This window comes from Saccostrea echinata, unplaced genomic scaffold (genome assembly GCF_033153115.1).
Source record: "Saccostrea echinata isolate AGI-Se365-2 ecotype Australia unplaced genomic scaffold, CSIRO_AGI_Sech_v1 ptg000012l, whole genome shotgun sequence".
Classification (NCBI taxonomy): domain Eukaryota; kingdom Metazoa; phylum Mollusca; class Bivalvia; order Ostreida; family Ostreidae; genus Saccostrea; species Saccostrea echinata.
The window spans coordinates 14,697,285-14,719,784 of record NW_026889761.1 but is presented as its reverse complement, the minus strand read 5'-3'; the positions used below and the strand labels follow the sequence as shown (position 1 = coordinate 14,719,784).

Sequence of the window (22,500 nt, the reverse complement as noted above, 5' to 3'; positions counted from 1 at the left end):
TAACTTTTTAATTCACACAATTTCATTGCATTTCTCTCATTGAAAATGCATGAAATTTTAACAATGTAACGATGAATATACATGATAATACTAATAATTAAGATAATTCCAATACTAAATTCAGTATCGATGTTATACAGTGGTTTAAATAAATGACAAATCATCAGAGAGAATTTATTGCACTTTCCACAGCAGATAATCTGGAAGTTTTTTAAATGGTCAATCTTCTCTTTATATCATTTACTTAGATTGTCAGGTACATAATAAAATATACTTCTTAGTAGAAGACAGTTGTAGACTGTCTGATCAGAAATGAAGTTTCTTTTGTAAAATACAAATACATCGTACATCAAATTACAGACAATGACATACACTCTTGTGCTTTGTAACAAACCAGTAACTCTATATATATTTTATATTTCTACCCTCAAAATTAAAAAAAAAATGTTATAAATTGAGTTTTAATCATCCTATCAATTGATATTTTTCCCTCAGTTAAATTACTAACATTCATCGATTAAGGATACATAACACAAACAAAAATTTGATGCATGGATTGATATATATATATTTTTTGACTGATTTTGAAAGAAAATGACATAAATAACAAATCCCTAAAATATTAAGAAATTGTAAGTTTTGTTTAAATTGATGCTTAAATATGCGACTCTGTTTCGTTTCTATGTAATTCTATACACATTTTTGCACCCATTTTTAACATTGTGACAAAATCTTACTATAAATTCCCCCACTTTATCTGGCAAACATTATTCAGACAACCTATCTAAATAGAAATCTATGAGAAAAATTTGCTGATTTCTGAAAAAAGTTTGTGTTATTTATCTTTAAGTTACAAATGATGCTACAGTATATTTACTTATCTAGAAAGATTATTGAATTGTTACCATGGTTACTTCAAGAAAATAAAACTTTTAGATCTTGGAGTATAATTGTGGTGTTGAGCACATGAACGTCTGTACACATTTACCTACGAAAACCCTATTCTACATGATGTATAGGATAATGTCTTAGGAATCACAATTCTACGAACAGAAGGTGCTATAAATAGAATCCCGTCACGCTTGATCAACTGAGTGTTTCAAAACGTCCTCATTTTCCTCTCTACTGAAGGCGAGGAAGCATATTCCAAGATTTCAAACTGTTTGGGTTGCTCCGACAACTGTCTTCTGTGCTGTCTTCCGATCTGTGAAATTCCATCCATTCTGAAGGAGGCCTGAAAATATAAACATTTAAAATGTGACAATAAACAAGCCATTTTTTCAGTTGAACACTGATAATTATGCATATCGAATTGTGTTCAAACAAAGGTTTGTATAATGTTTTATGTGTGACTTATTTTTGCCCACTTCAGTTCCCTCTCCATGCTCGGCGTGTGTGATGGAGGAAACTACCTAAACTGCTTCATAATTAATGTCGTGTTTTCTCGATCCTAATTAAGTTGTTACAGTAATTAGGTACATTTTTACTCCAGTGAAGGAAAATTTATACGTCACAGAATCCAGATGGAGTTAAGAGTCACAGTAGGGTGGTCGAAGACGGGGAGGTGCGTTGGGTGCAATTGCATGCCCTTTATTAAAGCTCAAAAATATAATTTTGAAACACAGTATATATTCATCTGTTAAAAACTTAAAAGTAATAGGCCTATTACTATTTATATGAAAAATGACTTTCAGAATGCACCAGACCTAAGTGATACCATGCATTTATAAAATTTTCCGACTTTGGGGAGAAAGTACCCCCACCGCACCCCCTTTCAAGAAACCTGATGACGGCCGAGATCGACTGTCTGTGATATTTCATGATGGTCGGAATCGAATGGCAAATACATCGTGATTAATGTAATGACATGACCATATTTGGTTAAATTTCTGAACGATATAGAATCGACTGTCATGACAACTGCTTTTAATTAAGACGCTAGTCAATTTACTCAATTAACAACCCTGTTAAGCCCTTTTTAAAATGCTGAAATATTGTGACACGAACTGTCATGCGATGACTATCAGAACGATACAAAATACTCTTGAGTGAAAATTCCGTGTACAAATAACAGAAATGTTGGACCCGCGCCTGAAAGAAAGGCCAATCGATAGATTTATGACCCCGAATAGAAGTCGAAAACACAAAAACAAGTCGTGCATAAAACAGATTCAAACAGAATTTCATATTTCATTGTGTAGAATATTCTGAACATGACTGACAAGGTTGCTTTTCCAGACATAAAGTATCCATTCGGCAGTAATTGGTTTCTCCTTTGCCTGATTTTATTACACTATGCAGTAAGCTACAAATAAGTAAGAGGTCCTTGGGCTATAATACTCACATGAATCAGCTAACCTTTCTGACAAATAAACGAATAAATTAAACCCATTCATACAGTCCTCTTTTTAATAATTTCAGTGACATCAGCAGTTTTATTCTCAATAGTAGTATATTCAATCGTGTAGTTTAGCTAACAAAAGTCCTGCGATTCATACAGACCTTTCAAATACATTTGATAATTTTTACCATAGGGTGTCCTAAAAAAATATGATATGATACACACTAAATGGTGATACAGGCATATATCAATATGACTGTGATACTACTGCGGTGCTGTTCATCCAGTGTAAAAAATTGACACCCCTATTGTGGCTCACTGTAGCCAAAAAGACCATGTCAAATGTGATTAAATTCGAATCTTCACTACCTTAAGTTTGTTTGCATATTAATATGAATGACTTGAGCACAGGTGTAAATTACGAGGATTAAAAAAATCAACATCATCGTTTACAGTAAATGCCAACCCCCTTTTGTGGCCTCACCATTGGCCTAGCTGGTCCATGATTTGAAAATTAAATCTAAACTCAGAAAGAAAGCAAAAAATCAAGTGTTGACTTTTCTGCTTCAGTGGTTCTTGAGAAAAGGAATTTTAAATGACCAAACACCGGACAACAGAAAATATATAATGCCAAACTGCTCTAATTAGACACGTAGGAAAGAGTTACAAGTCCATATTTACTGTACTCAGTGGATTTACATCATAAATCGACCTTTGACATTAGAATGAATCAACCAATTGGCTAATTCCTCATTGACAACATCTATGTAGTCTTTGAAGACCAGAACTGGTCTTCCAACAATCAGTTGGAATTTCAATGGGCATTAATTGTGCTCCTTAATTAGCCAATCTGTTTTTATATTCCTATGAAGCAGAATTTATTCAAAAACTTCTACATGAGAAGAAGAAAACACTTGCCCTCAACTCGACATTGAGATGTACTGATGAAGTTTTATTAATCAACAATAATTACTTCCATTCATATGTTGACTCGATATATATATCCCAGTGAACTCGAATTAAAAGACACCACATACATGTATACTAGTCTGCCTCATCTGTTTCATATTTGGACGATTTAACTAAAGATGATAAAGGCCAACTAACAACTAAACTGTATGACAAACGAGATGACTTCAGCTTTTCCATCGTCAGTTTTTCTTATTTATGTAGTAATCTTCCACTATCATTTGAATATGGTGTTTATGTCTCCCAACTTATATTCGATACCCAAGACTGCTGAGTACGATCAATTTTTAACCGAGGCAGGTTATTGTAAAATAAGTGATGTTACAGGGATTTCAACAACTCCGTTTAAAGTCAGCATTTTGTAAATTATACATTCGTTATGATGACCTTATTAGCAAATGCAACCTTTTATTGGATCGCATTTTGACTGAAATGTTTCCATACTAATTGTTAGGCCTTTGCTTTTATATTAAATTTGACTACGGAATATTCCGTCTACCTGATCAATACATAGAGCACACGGCGGATGGGACCAGTTGACAGGGGATGCTTACTCCTGGCCACCTGACCCCACCTCTGGAATTTCCTGGGGTTCATGTTTTATGCCCTGTTTACAGATTTGCACTGTTTGTACTAGGTTTTTTGATATCGATCATTGTTAACGTTCCTTATCTTTAACTTTTTCTTTTTGTCTAAATTGAAGAACCGGTCGAGGTAGCCTAGTGGTAGGGCGTTCTCTTTGTGATGCCCAAGTTCGATTCTCGCTCACCACCCGCGTCAAACCTATAAGACGTAATACGGTGACATCTTCATATGAGGGAAAAATTCCCGAATGGGATGTTAAACAACATACAATCAATCAATCTACATCGAAGATAAAATTAGGATAGCTGGTCAATCTTGACGAAAGTCTACAACTCCAAAACATTTTTTTTGGCAATATGAATTAATTTAATATAATAAATTTCATACGTAAATGGTATACATGTATTCAAAAAAAAATGTTCGAGTTCTTCATAATTAAAAAGTCTATAATATGGCCACATTAAAACATATTTTTTACTTACTTCTGATTCGGAATCTATCTCCGAACTGAGATCGAATTGAACTGTAGGATTGGCCGCTAGAGGGCGAACTGTTGAGGACTGTGACACCGTTGAAAGACGAGACATCCGGGAGCTTATAGATAATGTCCTTCGGCGAAATGGTCGTTTTGGTTCTCCATCCTCATCAAAATCTTCATCCTACAACATAATTTATTTTGCGAACGCATATAAAGCAAGAATTGGGAGTTAAGTGACCTTAAGTGACATAAATGGATTCGCCATAAATAATTTTTTTTTTTTTTTTTTTTTTTAACTTTTAGTTATAATTAAGTCTTTCTATCATATTTTTCAATGGAGCATAAAATCTAAAGGCATATTAAATGATAAATACCAGGGATGATAATAATAAAATAATATCTGGAAAATGCAGAATCGTATGCATGATATTGTTCCTTACAAGTATGTCAGTTATTACGAATTCATCTGATCAAAATGATCTGATGCCTTAATATCAAATTTGTAAAAAATTCAAAGCTATTTAAAATTATTTTTTAAATCATTTAAAAATGTCATTTTACAACTGAATATTTAAAGCTAAGTGTTGCTAATATCTTACTAAAGAACATATGTACTGTAACATTATGAAATAAATATGCTAAGTGTAAATATAAATATGAAATACATAATAATTAACACCACTTTTGTGAAATAATTTTGTTTTACAACAGATAAACAGTTTTTATGAATAAATTATTCTTTCTTGCAAAGAAATGTTCTGTCTACTTAAATTCAATACAAAATAGAATATTTTATATCTAATTAAACATATCGTGATATATATCGCATCGTGACTCAAATACTGTGATACGTATCGATATAGAAAAAGTTGTATCGTCCCGGCCCTATATGATAAGTCCCTGATTTGTTTATAGAATAGAATTGCATTATGCCCGAAATTAAAGAATTGCAATAACATATTAATCAAGTATGTTATTGTAATTCTTCAAATTTTAAGCATACAATTGTGAGGAAATTCAGTCTTGTACAGAGACCGTATCATATTTTAATCTAATTCTAACCTCAGTATAAGCCTTCTGGGAGTGAAATGAAAAGAAAATACTTTTCACCTCTAAATTTCATTTGAATATATTTGTCAGTTGTCATGATCCACTCACTTAAGGCGCCATCTTTCATGGAATTTAAAAAAAATATCTGATCAGATGTCTAGATGTTGAAAACTTGATCTAAGATTTAACTGAAACCTTCCCAACCCTCCACCCACTGTCTACGTGGAAATTCAAGAAAAAGTTGAAGTGTTTTGTACAATCTTCAGACGGACAGTGCACATCCTGCCCTTAATTCATGGTGTGAACATTTTCATTTATCTTAATTGTTGATATGCTTTTCAACACAAGAAAGATAATTTTCTGGTGATCTAACTTACCTATAGTTTAAGAATTTTACACTACTTTCAATCAATCAATCAAGTGAGTTTTGTCTTGTTTGTTTGTATGTTGTTTAACGTCCCTCTCGAAAATTCTTCACTCATATGGAGACGCCACCACTTGCCGGTAGAGAGCTGCAAATTTTGACCTATACTCGGCGTTCAGGGCCATTGAGCAGTGGGGGATGTTTTTCGTGCCAGCACTTACTGCGACACGGGACCTCGGTTTATACGGTCTCATCCGAAGGACCGGTCTCCACGTCCCACTCAATCAATCTTGAGAGAGAGAGGAACAAGAGAAAAAAAGTGTCCCTTTACTTTTATAGCAATATTAATAAGCCTCTTTGATATTTTCATAATAAACAAAAGGATGGTGTGTGTGTGTGTGTGGGGGGGGGGGGGGGTCATTTGTACGTTTTATTTTTTTAACTGCATACAAATGTTAAAGGGGGGTTGTCTTTTATATTGTAACGAAAAAGCACAACAAAACAAAAAAATAAATGATTCCGTAGACTTTGAACTTTCTTAGTTTGTCACAGAAGATGTGTGGTGTTTGCTTACTGACAATATTGGTATGAGAACAAACACATGTAGGCCCTACTTTGTTTTAGGCAGAAACATCATGTTGGAAGGTTTTGTATACGTGCATATGTACATAGGACAATTAAGGACCAGACACGCTGTGCACAATATACTCCTTATATCCATAGATTTCAATTCGCGCAAACTAAATTAACCCTCTCCCTGAAAGCTAAAGAGATATTTTGTTTTACTAATTTCATGTTTCCTTATTAAATATTACTCTTCCTTTTCCATGTTAGATCAAAAACCTTAATCAAGTATCTATCTTCCGTTCTTTTATAATTAGAATTTAAAATCCAATCAGTACGATCATAATAGTGTATATCGACCACATGAAATATAACCTTTAGATACCATTTCTAGGGTTAATTCTTTTACATTCTTCTGACTACTCTTTAAGGTTTCTTCTCATTACGTGTAATTTAATCTTTTCATTATACGTGTACTTTTTACAATATACGGATGATATGCTGTAATTTCATTCTGTACTTTCATCTTGTACTGTTCACGTATTATTTATTACTATTGAAAATTATTTATATATTTTCAGTGTTTTCTCCTTGTCCATAGTGCACTAAATAAATCTGTTTATTATCATCTATGAAAATCATGTAAAATTGTTAAGTATGTTCAATTAAAACAAGCATGCTATCTGCAGTGGGTTAGACATTGAATGAAAAAAACGGTAAGATTTTTTAAAATGGTCAACAACATGTATCACAATATCAGACTTTAATCTATGACCTTAACCTTGATTTTCAACTTTTTTATCTAAGACTGTAACCTTGACTTTGGGGTTCATGCTTTGAAAAGATCAATACGCTTACAACTCTTATAACCAGCTACTAACATTTTTCTGGTTTTTATGATAGAGGATATCAAGTCAATTTTCCGGTTTTAACAGACCAACACATACATACAAGTATGTTCCCTACATCTTTTCCAATTTTTAGTTAATGACGGATATATATACCGGATCATCCTCGGAAAGTATCATTGCGTTTTCCTGTTCCGCTGCTCGGCGCTGACGTGACTCCACAAGCAGTTCCCTGAACTGTTCCTTAAGAAAGTCAATTTTCCTGATAATTTTGGTTTCGCCTGCTACATGTTTGTGTTTTCCCTCAGATTCTAACTGAATTTTCAGATCTTGAAGCTCTTGTTGAATAAGCGACATCTTATGTTGAATCTTGTACGAGAAAAAAAAGTTTATGATTTTAATGGTCCTCGCTTGAAACCTGCCAGTTTTCCTATAACCATTTCTCACAAACAGAAATAATTTTTACAACATTATTATGTCATATCATTGATAAATGTGTTTTATATTCTTTAGATAATCAAGACAAACAAACGTCAGAATGTTATGAATCGAATTATTTACTGCCTTTTATCTTCTCACAATAATGTACAGCCGCCAAGAACAAACGAATTTTTCACTGATGTAGACTAATTCAAAGGAAAATACAGTATAAAAAACAAATGGCTAATAACAGAAGAAATGCCTTATACATCACAATCAAGTTTGTAATGACTTTTTAATGTCTACCCTACAGGAAAAGGCTTATAAAATGTCTCAAAAATTAGTGTCAAGGCAATGTTAGCAACTCTAACTCTTGATTAAAATTGTTATAATCCTTAGTGCATGTGTGTTGCGGCATTTGTCGCGATTTTAACTCATAGTTTTGTCTCAACTTGAAGAATATAATGACCTTGAATCGAGGTCTTACTGTAAAGGACAATGAGATGAATTCAAACTGGTGTACATTTACTTAAAAATGTGCTAGTTATGAAACTGAGTGGTAAAAAAAAATAACTTGAGCAGATAACGGTTTATCAAATCCCTTATTTTGTTAACAACTGATTCAGAGAGTTTTTATATACATGTATATTTATTGCAGTTCTTTCTATTATACGTGATAACGAAGCAAGGTATTCGTATTTACATGTACCACTTAAAGATAGAATTGGCAAATCATGAAACATTTATCTTTATACCTGTTCCACTGTTGGTTCTGCGTGGATTTCAGAGTCCAACTCAACTGGCTCAGTTCGTTTGGTCACCTGATCTCCAGGAATTCTCCGATTGGCCAAAAGTTCAGCAATGCAAGACATCTAAAAAAGAACATACGGCTTCATGAAAAAAGAAATGCCTTGAATTATTAATTATAACATTTTTTTTTTTTTAGAATTTGAGTAACAAAACATAACACCCTCCAAAGGAATAGGTCTAACTTGCTTAACGACTACTGTTTTCTTTCGCGGTCGCATCAAATTCTATTGATACTGGAAATGATGTAATCGGCACTCTGCACAAACTTACTGTAAGGATTCTTATTGATTTCAATAACTATGTCATCTTTTCTTCTTATTTTTATCTAATTATTACAATAACTTCATATAACAAGTATCTAGAAAAGGCTTAGCAATTACTACAATTTATAATATACTGCAAAAGTTCTTTGCTGAAGGGGAAATGAAAAAATGTAGACTACTACGTCTTAGATTTAATTACGAGCATACTAATTTTGAAACAATAAAACTAAATGCTATGAAGGGCGTTTTCTTGTTCTAGTTCAGCACAATGTCTTGAGTCTAAATCAGTGTTCCAATACAGTAAATAATCCAAACAATTGCTGGTTCCGCTTAATGTAAACCTGGGTGAAAGAATTTTGGGTCTACATGTAATCATGTATTTATCATCTCCCCTTCAGCAAAGATGATTATTTTTGCAAACAGAAAGGGCATAAATGCAAAAGGAATCCGAGTTTTCTATCCAAGACAATAAATGACACTAGGGCTGATGTCATTGGAGGCAACATGTGATGGATTTAATTAATTTAATTACTCCCTGTTTTGCAGACGTAGCTGGAGACGGGTTAGGAAGCTTCAGGATTGTGAATTTCCAATAAATCAAAACGACAAGTGCCAGAGTACTTGAAGTGCATTGTATTTCAAATAGATGTTAAAATCTTGATCAGAGAAATTTGCACCACATATATATCTTCAAAAAAAAATCCATCCCATCCAAGTATTTGGATTATAAAGAGCACACTTTATATGTCACCTCTACTGAAATTTAGAAACCATTACATAATGATTGAAATTCTTTTGATTGTTCAAGAAAAAAAGTATGAAAACCCAAGCGCTTTAGGATGGCGTGATTCTGATAATTTGTCACCTTTCACGTTTATAATTCAATACATAGCTTTCTATCACGTCAAGGATGAATTACTTTCACAAATACGTGGTTCACTGATAGATTAAACGTAGCTGTCAATCTAGACCCTCTAATTGACAACAGATTAATTACTGGTTACTCTTTACGTTGTTGTTTGGACTTCGTGATTCTATAAATAATATCAGGTAACAATTCTCAATTTGGTACCTTTTCTTATTTCAAACCAAGAAATCAAAATAAAAGGCCAGTTTTTTCGCTGGAAATTAAAATGCTGGATGGCGACTAGATAGCAAAAATAAATCCGACGGTTTTCACACGGTATTTTGAAAAGGCGGAATTTAAGATGCAACATTTGAAGAATCTTTTTTTTGTACCAATAACTGAAAATAGTCCTGGACGAATTCTTTGGACATAAGTTTTTGACAGGTGGTCGATGTCATGTAAATTTCTTTCAAATATTGCTTCTATTATAGAATTCAGTTACGTTGTTCAAGGAAACAATAAACTTCCCAATGTTGAATGCATGATGGAAGCCTGACTAAGGTGCAATAGAAAATAAGCGTCGGTGTCAGGTATCTGAACGATAACCAGAAACACAACTCAGAATCAGTCTAAGACTGGTACACTGACATTATGATAGCAATCGCTCTTCTGGATTGCCAATGTCTCCCTCTAGCGACAAAATTGTGAATCAAAAGTACAGTACCAGGCTAGTGTTTTCAATTTGTTTATGAAAACAATTCTTGATCTAAACCGATTTGTGCGCATTTTCTTCTCCGTTAATCATCCAGTAGAATGGAAAAAACATGTTGAGTTTAAGCAAATCAAAATAATTGTATACATAAACATATCGCTTAATTTGTTTGATACCCATCACGAACATTTGGCCTTGCCTTTTGAAAGAATTCGTAAAAATTGACATGCTTTGGAATCAAAAATGTTATTATCATCAACGTCGGTAACACAGGCGCTTGTTTGACTTTCTGTAATTTTTTTTAACCCATAGTATTATAATAATAACACAAGGTATCTAACTCCGATTTTCATGGAGTATCCCCCTCCCAGAATCGCAGTCATTTACGTATTATAATACACTTTCAGAGAAAATGCACTGGCAAACTGCTTATTACCATCGTCTTCTATGATAATTTATCTGCACAACCATATATGGCTTGTTTGTCTTTATTTTCTTCATAAACAGCGTCAAAACTCTGCTCGAAGACGGGAAAATTTTTTCACGCCAAGGAGTGGTATGTACTAATCTCTGGCGGAATATTTTCTTGGAATTTGATTGACTAAAAATTTGTTTCTAAAATTACATCGGAAAAAATCTTGTAATATTTTTCAAGAAAATAAAACGTAAACAAATTTTCTTTATTCACTGCAATATCTTAACACTGGAATTGAATTGTTAAACCCACTCATTTTTTAATTTGCTCTCTGCTCGAGATTAATGCATACCTTTTCAAGGTAGTAGTCGAATTTTTCAGTCGGCGAGCAGAGTTTTGACGCGGTTTTCGGAAATAAAAGAAGATGAAGACAAACATGTCATATACTGTTGTGTAGATAAATTACCGTACAAGACAGTTGTAATGAACAATTTGCCAGTGCATTTTTCTGAAAGTGTAAATGACTGCAATTCAGGGGAAGGGGTATTCCATGTAATTTGGAGTTAGATACCTTGTGTTATTATTACATGTATACTATGGGTTAAAAAATAATTACAGAAACAAGTACCTGTGGTCGGTAAGCATGATTATTCATCATGATGAAACAGTATTATTTGATTGGATATAGCACAGGAACTTGTTTCGTATATGGGGGTCACCCCCTTCTTTTTCTTTCCACAAGGTACCTAACTCAGTTTTAGGCATCCCCGCTTCAAGCTCGTATTTTGTTAATATATCAATCATTAACCTACTTTAAAATGACATCGTTCGCTTCGAGACGTTTTTTTTGTTTATTCCTCGACAATCATCTCGATATATTTTAACTTTTAAGACTTCAGATAGGATAAAAATTTCTGGTTGGAGTTATTCATGTAGGATAAAACCAGAGAGTTCCGAGTTTTCCATTCTTAGGTCTCTGGTTTTATCCTACATTTATAACCCCAACCTGAAGTTTTGTATCCTGTCTAAAGTATTAAAATATATCGAGGTAATTTTCGAGGAATAAATGAGTGGTTTACAATAAAGAGGCTCGACCAGAGATGTCTGAAAAAAGTCTCGAAGCGAACGGTGTCATTTTAAAGTAGGTTAAGGCCCGTAGGAAGCAATTTTAGTTTGGGGGGGGGGGGGGGGCACAGCCATACATTTTTCAGTTGACAGTTGAGGGGGCACTACCAAAAATAATTAATTTCCTGACAAGCAAAACCAAAAGGTCATCAACTACCAAAAATTCCTTGACAAGCAAAATTAAAAAAAAAAAAAAGAAAAAAGGTCATCAGACGTTTTTATTGAGGGGGCACAAGCATATAGTATCTATGTTTACTATAGTAATCTATATATCGGCAAATTTATTGGGGGGGGCACGGCCCCCCGTGCCCCCCTCCCCCGGTTCCTACGGCCATGAGGTTTATGATTGATATATTAACAAAATACGAACTTGAAGCGGGTGTGCCTGAAATTGAGTTAGGTACCTTGTGGAAAGAAATAGAAGGAACGACCCAATATACGAAACAAGCGCCTATGGGATGTAGTCTTTTAGCTTCTACGAATTTTTAAACGTTTATGGACTCTAACTTTTAGCTATTTCGTAGGTACTCAGCATTTCCACTTTCCTATTACCGGTATCTCCACAAATGTTCAGTTTGGAAGGTACAAGACTGTGGAAGATTCATCAAAATATTTCAAACAGAAAAACCTTCTTGCGTGTTTGCAGAAGATAGTTATATATCACATAATTAAATTTTTGTTTACACAAATACTATATATATAGCACCAGATGTATGGTGCTCAAGAAGTATTGGCAGTTTAGAGCAATACGCGGATTTGTGTTAACAAGTTCCTTCCTTTAAAAGTATCCAAACTGTTATAAAAGTATCTAAACTGTTATATATTTATCTTCATAACATCTCAATAGCATTACGAAATGAGTTAGGATTTCCTGTTTTTTTTCTTTCAGCGGGTTTTAGACAATCGATAAAAACAAATTCAGATGATGTATTTGCCATCAGGACCGCACTGGTATCGATTTAATATCAACTCAATTCTAAGTTGAAATGTTGATGATTTTTATGATTAAATGATGTCTAGAATGTAGTTCCCAAATGTAGCATTTCCTCTTGCAGTAATATCCACTGTAATTAATTCGCTGGGATTTATTTAGTGTTGCTGTTATAAATATTCATGCATTTTATATCGTGAACGTCCGGTATGTTATATTCTGTAGACAATTATTAATTGGTCCCCGCAAAGGAATCTATCTGTGAAATAAAGTTTACATATTCGAAGGAAAGACTACAGGTTCGACCATTCCTCAAAAGAGTACTCATTTTGTACCCAATTTATCAATTTTAATTTAATTTTTGAGCTAATCAAATACAGTATTATGTCTACATTCATTAAATATATACTAGTAGGTATTAAAATGTACGATCTTACCTGATAGGTAAAGTGTTTTGTGATAAGCTCTGGATTGGGTAAAACCAAGGGATCCGACATGACTGTCATCTTTATATGATCATCAAATGAGATGAAATTTATTGAAACACACACATCATCTAGTGGTGGGTTCCAAACCACCAATTCCTTGATCAGTCTTGACCCAAATCGTATTGGACCTTCGGGCCCAGGGAGATTGGAAATGATACACGTGCATTTATTCCGAACACGTTTCCAAAGACGATTGTAAAGAATACTTGGGAGGGTATATAGGGTCACAAATCTGATCCATCTAATGACTGAGAACAATGCATTATGATTCACCTCCTTCATGAAAGACTTCATTTTCCATAACCTTGGAATAGCACCTTCAATATTTGTCGGGATCGGAATCACCAAAAATGTATTTTGATTATTGTCGATTGAGTATTCTGAAAAACCTGACCGATAATGTACTGGAATGAGGCTGTGCATGTTATAAGGGTTCTCTACTCCGTTCAGTTGGAGATAGGACCTCAAAGATCCCGCAGCCACGGAGACAAGAACCTCATTTAAAGAAGACCGAGTTACTTGGCAAATTCTACGAGCATTTTCTAACAGAAATGGTTCCGACCATGATACAACTCTTTTACTTGAGCGAATCGTGTGCCGCCCATGGAGTAAATTAAAGTCCGATTTTGCAAATAAACACTCCTTTAGGAAAATAAGTGGGCCACAGAAGAATGATTTTACAGCTTTGTAAAATTTCCCACGCGTAGAATATTTTGGCACTGAGTATGTAATCGAATCCAAATCAGTCAATGAAGCTAAGACGCAATGAGCAAGAGATATTCCATCTGACAAAATAGGATGTACACGTACTAGCAGGATTGTGTCTTTATGATCCCCGTAGTTTTTCACCACTTGTATTTCCCACAGTGGTGAGTTTAGCGAAAGTGGTTTGGATGACGATTCAGAAACGAATTCAAGTAAATCCTCTTGATTCTCTACTCGACAAGGAGAAGAATATACATGGTTGTTGATTGTAAAGCTATGATCTGGAATCCACACCATTCCTGCACAAGATGGAGCAAGCTTTTTGGTAAATTTCGGGTATAATTTTCTCTTTAATTTATCTTCTGCGCATATAAGTCTTGCAGTTATTAAATCTCGTATACGATGAAGATCAAGACCGAATTCGATTATTAACAATGCTTGGTATATTGTTGTACTGTCATTTAGACTGTCCTGCCAAGCTCGCTCCTTCCTGGACAACTTAATACCACATTCACAACAAGTATTACAAGTACAACCACACGAAAACAGGGACGTTTTGATTAGGAAAGAGACAGGAAATATCACAATTAACAAAGCTGCCGTGGGGCAAAATAAAAGAAAAGCACCAATACTAAAAAACAGAGATCCTAGAACAGCCACACATATATTTTTATGATTCATTTGTTTTATACGTTTATAAGGGGCACTAGGAAAACCATGTTTTAGACCGTGTTTACTATATCCTTCCAATGCTTGGAATGAATAGTCACAGGATCCATCCATATCCACAGTTGTATCTGCGGACACACCATTGCGAACACAAGAAGCGTGACTACCGTTCTTGAAACCTGTCCTGAGAGGTATAGACGCTTCACTGCTATCTTCATCCGAGTAAAAATATTTCTGGTGGCGGGAAAACTTTCTGATAGACGGTTTGTTTTCAACATTTTGCATGTCATAAAACGTTCTAAAATGTTGCATGGATTTTGTTTTTCTTTTAGAAACCAATCTGGTGGTATCTGTATGCATGATTTGAGATTCGTCTGACGATATCGGTGAGTATTCACTGGTTGAATGTGATTGCTTGGATTTTTGATATGATAAATCTGATTTACTTCTTGTAAACTTTGATTGTGCGTCACCTTCCGACCGGTGTCTATTTCTGGAAGACGTCGATCTTTTCCCCGAAGAGATTCTTGTGCTTTCGTTGACGTTTCTAGGAGAAACATCATCCTTAGTTTTGACGTGCAATTGCTTGGGTGTTTTACGTCCACTGATTTCTTCTCTGGACAAGGATTTTGAATTTTCATATTTAAGTTTGTCCCTTTCTCTGGGTAAAGACGTTGAGCGACCTTTGTGGTTTTGAAAGTTTTGTTTTTCTTCATACTTAGGTCCGGATGCGACCTTGTATTCATTCGACTTCCCTCTACTTTCAATGCCTGCTCTAGACTCTGCCTTTTTTGTACTGTGTCGTTCTTTAACGGCGATCTGCCTTTGGTTAGTCGACCGGATGTTGTTGATTTCTATGGATCTTTGCTCAAAATTGTATTCTCTTTGACGGTTGCCATGGATACTTCTGGTTGTATATTCGTCCATTGATTTGTATTCTACATAGTGTCTGGATATATCTCGTCTCTGGACATCTTCTGCAAGATAGATTTAGGTATTGTATACTAAACTTGAATACAAAATAACAAAATTCTACAAGACCTACTGATAATTCTATCAATGAGTACTGATATTCCTATCAGTAAGTCGCAAACATTTTAACTGAGATGTTTGCTGGCGTATCACTCGAAAAAATAGTTATGTATTTCAATATTAAATGGCTAGTCGATAATAAACCAGTTTTAACTGGCAAAAAGCTCAATATGTCATCCGCAGCTTGATAAACTTCTTAAGTTATCAATGCAATAAATTAATGCCAATTTGTACTTATTTTGATCATTTAAATTCAAATAAATACTTATATAATAATAATTGGTTTTACTCGTAAATCACGATGTGTACCTTAAACGCACATGCAATAAAACTGTCAATATAATTAAACTTGCTAATAGAATACAGAGATTACACTGCGATGAAAATTATCTTACAAATAAGCCTATCCTTTCATAGAAACAAATCATAATTTTTAGGTACTGATATGTTACAGACCTGGAGATCGTTTGGTTTCAAGTATTATCCACACAACAAAGGCAAATTAAACTTGTAATACTACTGAGGGGAGAGGGTTCTGAAAAGTTTTTTTTTTCCCCATCAACAGTGCGGTGCATGTGCACCAATGTATACTTCTCTGTAGTACACGAATTAAACACTGCATGTAGACCAATGCACATAAAACTTTATATATAAGCATCACATTTTCTTAAAACTTAAATGTTCAAAGGATTGGTTCAAATTATAAACCATTTACCATCAGCAGTAAACACATTATTCACTTTATATTACATGTATTGAACACAAGATGCATCGACACATCCTTATACTCAGTTCTGAATTAAAATAGGAACACAATGAGTAAAAAAAAACGGTTGAACTTTTCAAGAATGGTAACATACCCACCACAAATGGAAAAATCCGGTTAGACATTAAAACTCCGTGCCTAGCTGACGAGTGAACATCTAACTTGTAACTATTGCTGGTTATTAGCAAACAATCTTTGAAATAGCGCTAATTTACTCTAGCAATAACAAGCCTAACTGCAGTACGACTATTGATTTTATGGGGTGTTTTGAAGAACTAAGCATAGAAGGCGGGGGGAATCCCTCTGGCTCAGTAGATGTATTCCACCGCCATATCGATTAATGGAACCATCGCTATATTTTTTTTTCACTCTGGAATGTCATCTTTGTTCTTTCTTTCGTTGCACTGGAAGTTTCATTGTTCTAAATGCGATGTTATTGTAGTTTTTCAAGTGATGTCATTCAATATTTCCTGTCAATATCTCGATTCAAAGAACTACTGCAATCATTCAAAAAAGACCCCCTCCCCAAGGTTTCAGTTACCATAAGATACAGTTGGAACTTTTTCACTGCATCTTGATTATTTATAAAAGTTTCCCTTGTGACTGAAAAAGAAAATACGTTTAACAAGTTATCAACAGCATAAAAGATGTCATAAATTTACAACTCCAAGCATGCTAAATGATAAAAGTAACCTTCAGCATTGTTGTTTAATATGTACAGTGCCAAGGCTGTTAAAAAAGCAAACAAAAAAAATGCAAAATTAAACTTCATTTAGGAAATAAATAAATGTGAAGGGCTTTTTTAAGATCCTATACCTCTCTCGGCGGCACTTACACTAAAGCCAACTAAAAATCCAATAGGCTTTCGTGTTTTTAAAGACTTCTTCGTGGTAAATCTTAATAATCCTTTAGAGTAATTCTCAGTCTTATACTATTTTTCCACTTTGAATTTCAAATATGTTTAATCATGTGCCAAGTATGGCTTTTTAAATACACACACAGGTAAGGAATCGAAGATGTTCATAGCGATGCTCCACTAAATTCTTCTGCGAACATTTGCCACTTTCTGCACTACATGTACATGTAGATGCCAATCAGGACACGCTTATAGACGGTTCAATCAAACAAGCATCCAAACACATTGCAATTATTGGATCCTTTCCCAAATGCCTCCTCAGACACCTGAGGTATTCACGTGGAAAATAATTTCCTAATGGGAAAAAGTGCACGTTTGCACTTTATTGTGATTGCAATAAAATCCTGCGAATCGCGATCAACTGCTGCTTCATACTCAAAAAGCTGAGTTTGTTTAATTTGAAATTCCTTAGTATAAAAATGATATTAGCAAGACAATCTATCTAGTTTAAGATTCCATTATAATAGGTTGACTTTAAAATAAAACCAAGAAAAAGACACGGAATCACAAAATTGCTTTTAAATTGACACACACCCTTTTTTACTTACTTCAGACTCAATACTAAATTTTTCTTAAAAAAAAAAAAACAAACAAACAAAACAAGCAACATAAAGCATTGAAAAAAGTTTTCTTCAGCTATATTTCAGGACAAGAGGACTCCTAGGACAAATATATTGAAAATTGGTAAATTGTGCAAAATATTATTGAGTTGTGGTAAAAACAAACATTACTCTGGAGTAGTTTTTAGAACATGTATACTCACACGTTCTTGAATTAAATCAGTGAACATATGTGTTGCTTAATTAATGACGTACGTATTGACACATTTAAATTCCAGACCACATTGCGAGTGTGTTCGTGAGTAAAACGTACATTGTCTTGATATTCATAAGTGTTAGGGTATCTGTTGGAAAATCTTGCGATATAAATGCTCTTCTCATCCTTTTGTGTAATATTCAGTGTGTAATATAATGTAGATTTAACTTCTAATCAAGACAGCAAATATTTTTGAATCGTTAAGTTGTTAAGGAGAGCCTCTTGCTATTTATGGGCAATTTATGAAGAAGCATTCTCAAACGACAACAACGGGTCGGTATATAGTCAGTCTCATCAACGGAGAATACCCCCACCTCCAGCCTTTCCCGGCCTAATATCACAAAGAAGAAAAAAGACGTAGAAAAAAATCACCACCCTTTTAAGTTCACACCACACAGAGAAAGATAAATTGATGAATATAAATATTTTTTCTATTCCTAATCGTGAATGAAAACATCAATCAAACCTTCTAGCTACATGCTATTTTATTTTCCCTCTCGACAATGAAACGCCAGACCACAGCGTGTGTTGCAGTATCTTAGAACTGATGGAAGTCGTTTCGATATACCGAGAATGTGTGTTATCACTTTCCAAAACGTATATTTCTCGTAATATCCATATAAACACCTTCCTATACATAGACACACTTTAATATATATGAATGAATTAGTATATCTTTTCTTTTTGACATGAAAACACGTGATGGCAGTTTTCCCGAAACGTTTGAATATACGCCTGTTTCTGATTACAAACTAGAATACATCTATCAAACCAACCGGAAATAGCAATTCTCAAGTAGGAGAGTACCACTTATCCAATACGGTACATTTGGTACCCTTCTATTCCCTTTGTAGAAGACGTCGATCTCTACAAGAAAACAGCTCAACATAGCACAATCAAAATCAAAAGCAATGCCCAAATTAATTTTATAACACTCATTCAGAAGAAAAAAGTATGAAAATTGTATAAATAGATAAAGATGAAGCTGAGAAGTCGGATTATGTTGGTGGGGAGGGGACATTTAATGCTCGATCGTGTGCAGGTGTGAAGATGTACACACAGTTTCAAAGATACCTATAAATCAATAGTGTGTGACCACCACGACATGATGATGAAATGATGAAGCTGATTGTAATCTTCAGACCTCATATAAGTATAGGAAATTACAAGTATAACTTCTTATTATGCCCCCGTATCGAAGATTCGGGGGTATATAGTTTTTGCCCTGTCCCTCCGTCTGTCTGTCTGTCTGTCCGCAAAAAACTTTAACATTGGCCATATCTTTTGATTGGTTGGAGCTATGGCGTTCATATTTCACATGTGCATTCCTTGTGACAAGACCTTTCTTTGGATACCACCATATTTGACCTTGACCTTGGAGTTTGACCCAGTTTTGCAAAATTTTACCCAACTTTAACCTTGGTCATAACTTTTGAACAGTCGGTGCTAGGACTTTAATACTTCACATGTATAATCTTTGTGACAAGACCTTACATTGGATACCAACAATTTTGACCCTTTCGCCGTGACCTTGGAGTTTGACCTACTTTTGGAAAACTTTAACCTTGGCTATTACTTTTGAATAGTTGGTGCTAGGGCATTCATATTTCATATTTGTATTTCTTGTGAGAAAGCCTTTCCTTGGGCACCATTATTTTTTACCATTTGACCTTGACCTGATGTTTGACTTACTTTTGAAAAACTTTAATCTTTTCCATATCTTTTCAATGGTTGCTGCTAGAGCTTTCATATTTCACATGTATATTCCTTGGTACAAGACCTTACTTTGGGTACCAACATATTTGATTTGCATTTGAGAAAGTTTAACCTTCGCTATAAGTTGCCATACGGGGGCATCAGTGTTTCACAAACACATCTTGTTCTTCAGTTCTTTTAGTTCATTTCCTCTCTTTTTCATGATTGAGAAATCTTTAACAATTATCATTGATCATCAGAAAATACTTACATCCACTGAATATTATTTCCTTTATTTCTTGAGAAAACCATTGTCGTTTAATATCAGTCAGTAAACACCGCTGAGCATATCACCTCTACAGATTTACTGAGCATTGGCTCTTCCATCAATGAAACGTACATTTACGTACATATCAATAATGCAATATTTTATCTACTTAATCTTTTTTTAAATGATTATTTGTACAGATAGAAATATAAACAATAAAATATTTTTCTTTGTGAGTACGGGAATTAACGTTGCAGCTACGCGGGTTATGCATTTTTTCTGCAACAGCTGCAACATTAACTCCCGTACTAACAACCGAAGAAAGCATTTTATTGTTCAAATGAGGCACCATTTCAACCAATGAAATAAATGAAACATCTTGCATTTTCTACCAATCACAAAAGAGAGAAGTTGCACAGTCCGCATTCTTCAAAGAAGACGGAAGCAATGACAACGGTTTACATTTATGTTTCTTGAGAAGTATGCGAATTTATGACATCATCAAAATATTTATTATACCATTTGGCATTCAAGGCAGGATTTTTAACTGCACTTTTGGGCATACAAGGATAAAATACAAATAATAATGGTTGTTCTATTTATACTGAATTTGATATACCCCCAGAATGTAGATTTTTTATATCTCGGGGAAAATTATCTACACACAGGTACCAATAATAAAAAAAAGGTTACCTTTCTGCCTGAATCTTACGTACTAGATTAATTCCGTTTGTTATTTGTAATACATATTCTCTCTAGATCTACTCCAGCTTCTAACAACACAATTTCATGTATCAGCGTTAAATATTGTTGATATTATATATAGTCATGCATAAAAAAGTGGGGGTCTGTCTACCATGTGTCTTGACAATTATATCTCCAAGATAACGGAAGAATATGTCGCTGACGTCAACGGAGTTATAGGTTTTCACTTGGATGAAAAGTTATGAAGGATAATGTTATTTATTAACTCCATGTATTAATTACAAATGTAGTGATTACCGGGAACGCTTTAGTGAATATGATATAATTTCTTACAAATTATACTTATTTAACTATCTAACCACTACTTGTAGTTGCAGTTACATGTTTATTTACTGAAATGATATTTTTAAGACAACTGGTATGCTATTCTATACGATAGGGGGTTATTCGTATCAGCACTCTTATACTTACAGAAGATGCGATATTTATAGATAAATAGCAAACTAAACAGATGAGAAGAGCCTTTTGCATTAATGGAGAATTTGCGCCTTTATGTGAATTAATAGTGTGATCAGGAAAAATCTCTACTTATTTTCATTTTTGGATAAATGGTTGACGTCACTTATGTCAAGTGACATAAGAAGTAAAGTTATTTGTGGCTTCTCATGACAGAAATTTCTAGGTAATGATGGCAATACCGTCCAACAATGCTACATTATATTCTTATATCATTACCAGCCCTTTATCAATATGTGATTTTTTCGAAAATCCTCAAAGTTTAAATTATATAATTATTTTCATCTCCTCATTTACATACATTTCCTATGATATGTTGATCAGTCCTCTTACATAGTCATTACAGACTACGAATTGCTTCTGAAATTACTACTATATTCTACAAAAATATTGGTTTTTGTAATGTATATCCGTGTACATGTAATTTCTATCTTTGGACAGTCCGTCTCTCTGTATGTCTGCATTATGTGTACATCGGATTCAGTCGAAAGGAGATTTTTTTAGAAATAGAAGAAAAAAAAAACATGTAATTTTTTTAAAGACCGACAGCCCGCAGTTCTGTTAAGGCCTAGATCACTCAATACCGATGAAGAACTTCCATTACTATTGCTTTTTTGATGTGTATTATGAGAAGTTTTCAATCCAGGAAATCATCTTCTTTACATTTCAGATTGTACACCTCAATTTCAGAAATGAAACAGGCTTTTCTAACAGGTACTATTCCTGTGCCCGACCATCTGTCAATCTCTGTGTGTAACAGCATATGCTACTGCCACTGACCTTCTGATTGGTTCTACGTAGGGGTCATAAGAGGTCATGAAGCACCACTGTCTAACATGCACCAGAAAAAAAGACATCTGACAGAAAGATCGCGGACTTCTCATTCACAAATGATTTTAATTCGGGTATATTCAACTTAAGCATGTAAAATTATCACAACGTTTATCGTCGATTTCAAAGTCAGTGCAAAGTGGTTCACTTTAGAACAACATGTTAATTAAGCGCAGACCTATAACCGTTGCTCGTCCTAAAGAAACCTGCCAATTACTAGATCATTATTCAAGCAAACATCCCTCAGTCGTGCGATGGTTCATCTCCTCTGCGAAAGCATTTACCGACAGACTCACAAGCCAAACAATACCTAATTATTTTATCATGTCTTAGTGTTCACATTCGTGTCTTCAATTAAGAAGTGATTCAGT

General features: G+C 34.2%; 1 protein-coding gene across 3 annotated transcripts; it reads right to left on the bottom strand.

Annotated features, from left to right (window-relative positions):
• Positions 1 to 160: 160 nt before the first annotated feature.
• LOC133185410 (uncharacterized) lies at positions 161 to 20,857 on the bottom strand. Of its 3 annotated transcripts, none has more exons than XM_061320594.1 (6): positions 20,771 to 20,857; positions 13,160 to 15,561; positions 8,375 to 8,491; positions 7,356 to 7,568; positions 4,378 to 4,554; positions 161 to 1,234 (listed from the first exon to the last, which is right to left on the bottom strand). In XM_061320594.1, the coding sequence occupies exons 2-6, from the start codon at positions 15,509 to 15,511 to the stop codon at positions 1,100 to 1,102; spliced, it is 2,994 nt and encodes a 997-aa protein (XP_061176578.1). In that variant the 5' UTR covers positions 15,512 to 15,561; positions 20,771 to 20,857; the 3' UTR covers positions 161 to 1,099. The 3 variants fall into 3 exon arrangements, with proteins under 3 accessions (XP_061176578.1, XP_061176579.1, XP_061176577.1); XM_061320595.1 differs by lacking the exon at positions 20,771 to 20,857 and adding an exon at positions 20,081 to 20,246; XM_061320593.1 differs by lacking the exon at positions 20,771 to 20,857 and adding an exon at positions 16,477 to 16,522.
• Positions 20,858 to 22,500: the final 1,643 nt, after the last annotated feature.

Coding starts and splice junctions, on each gene's coding strand:
- LOC133185410 (XM_061320593.1), bottom strand. CDS start 16,507: ATGTCTAACCGGATTTTTCCATTTGTGGTGG. Junction 4,555..7,355: donor TACTTTCCGAGGATGATCCG/GTATATATATCC, acceptor ATTATGTTGTAG/GATGAAGATTTTGATGAGGA. Junction 1,235..4,377: donor AGATAGATTCCGAATCAGAA/GTAAGTAAAAAA, acceptor TTATATTTTCAG/GCCTCCTTCAGAATGGATGG.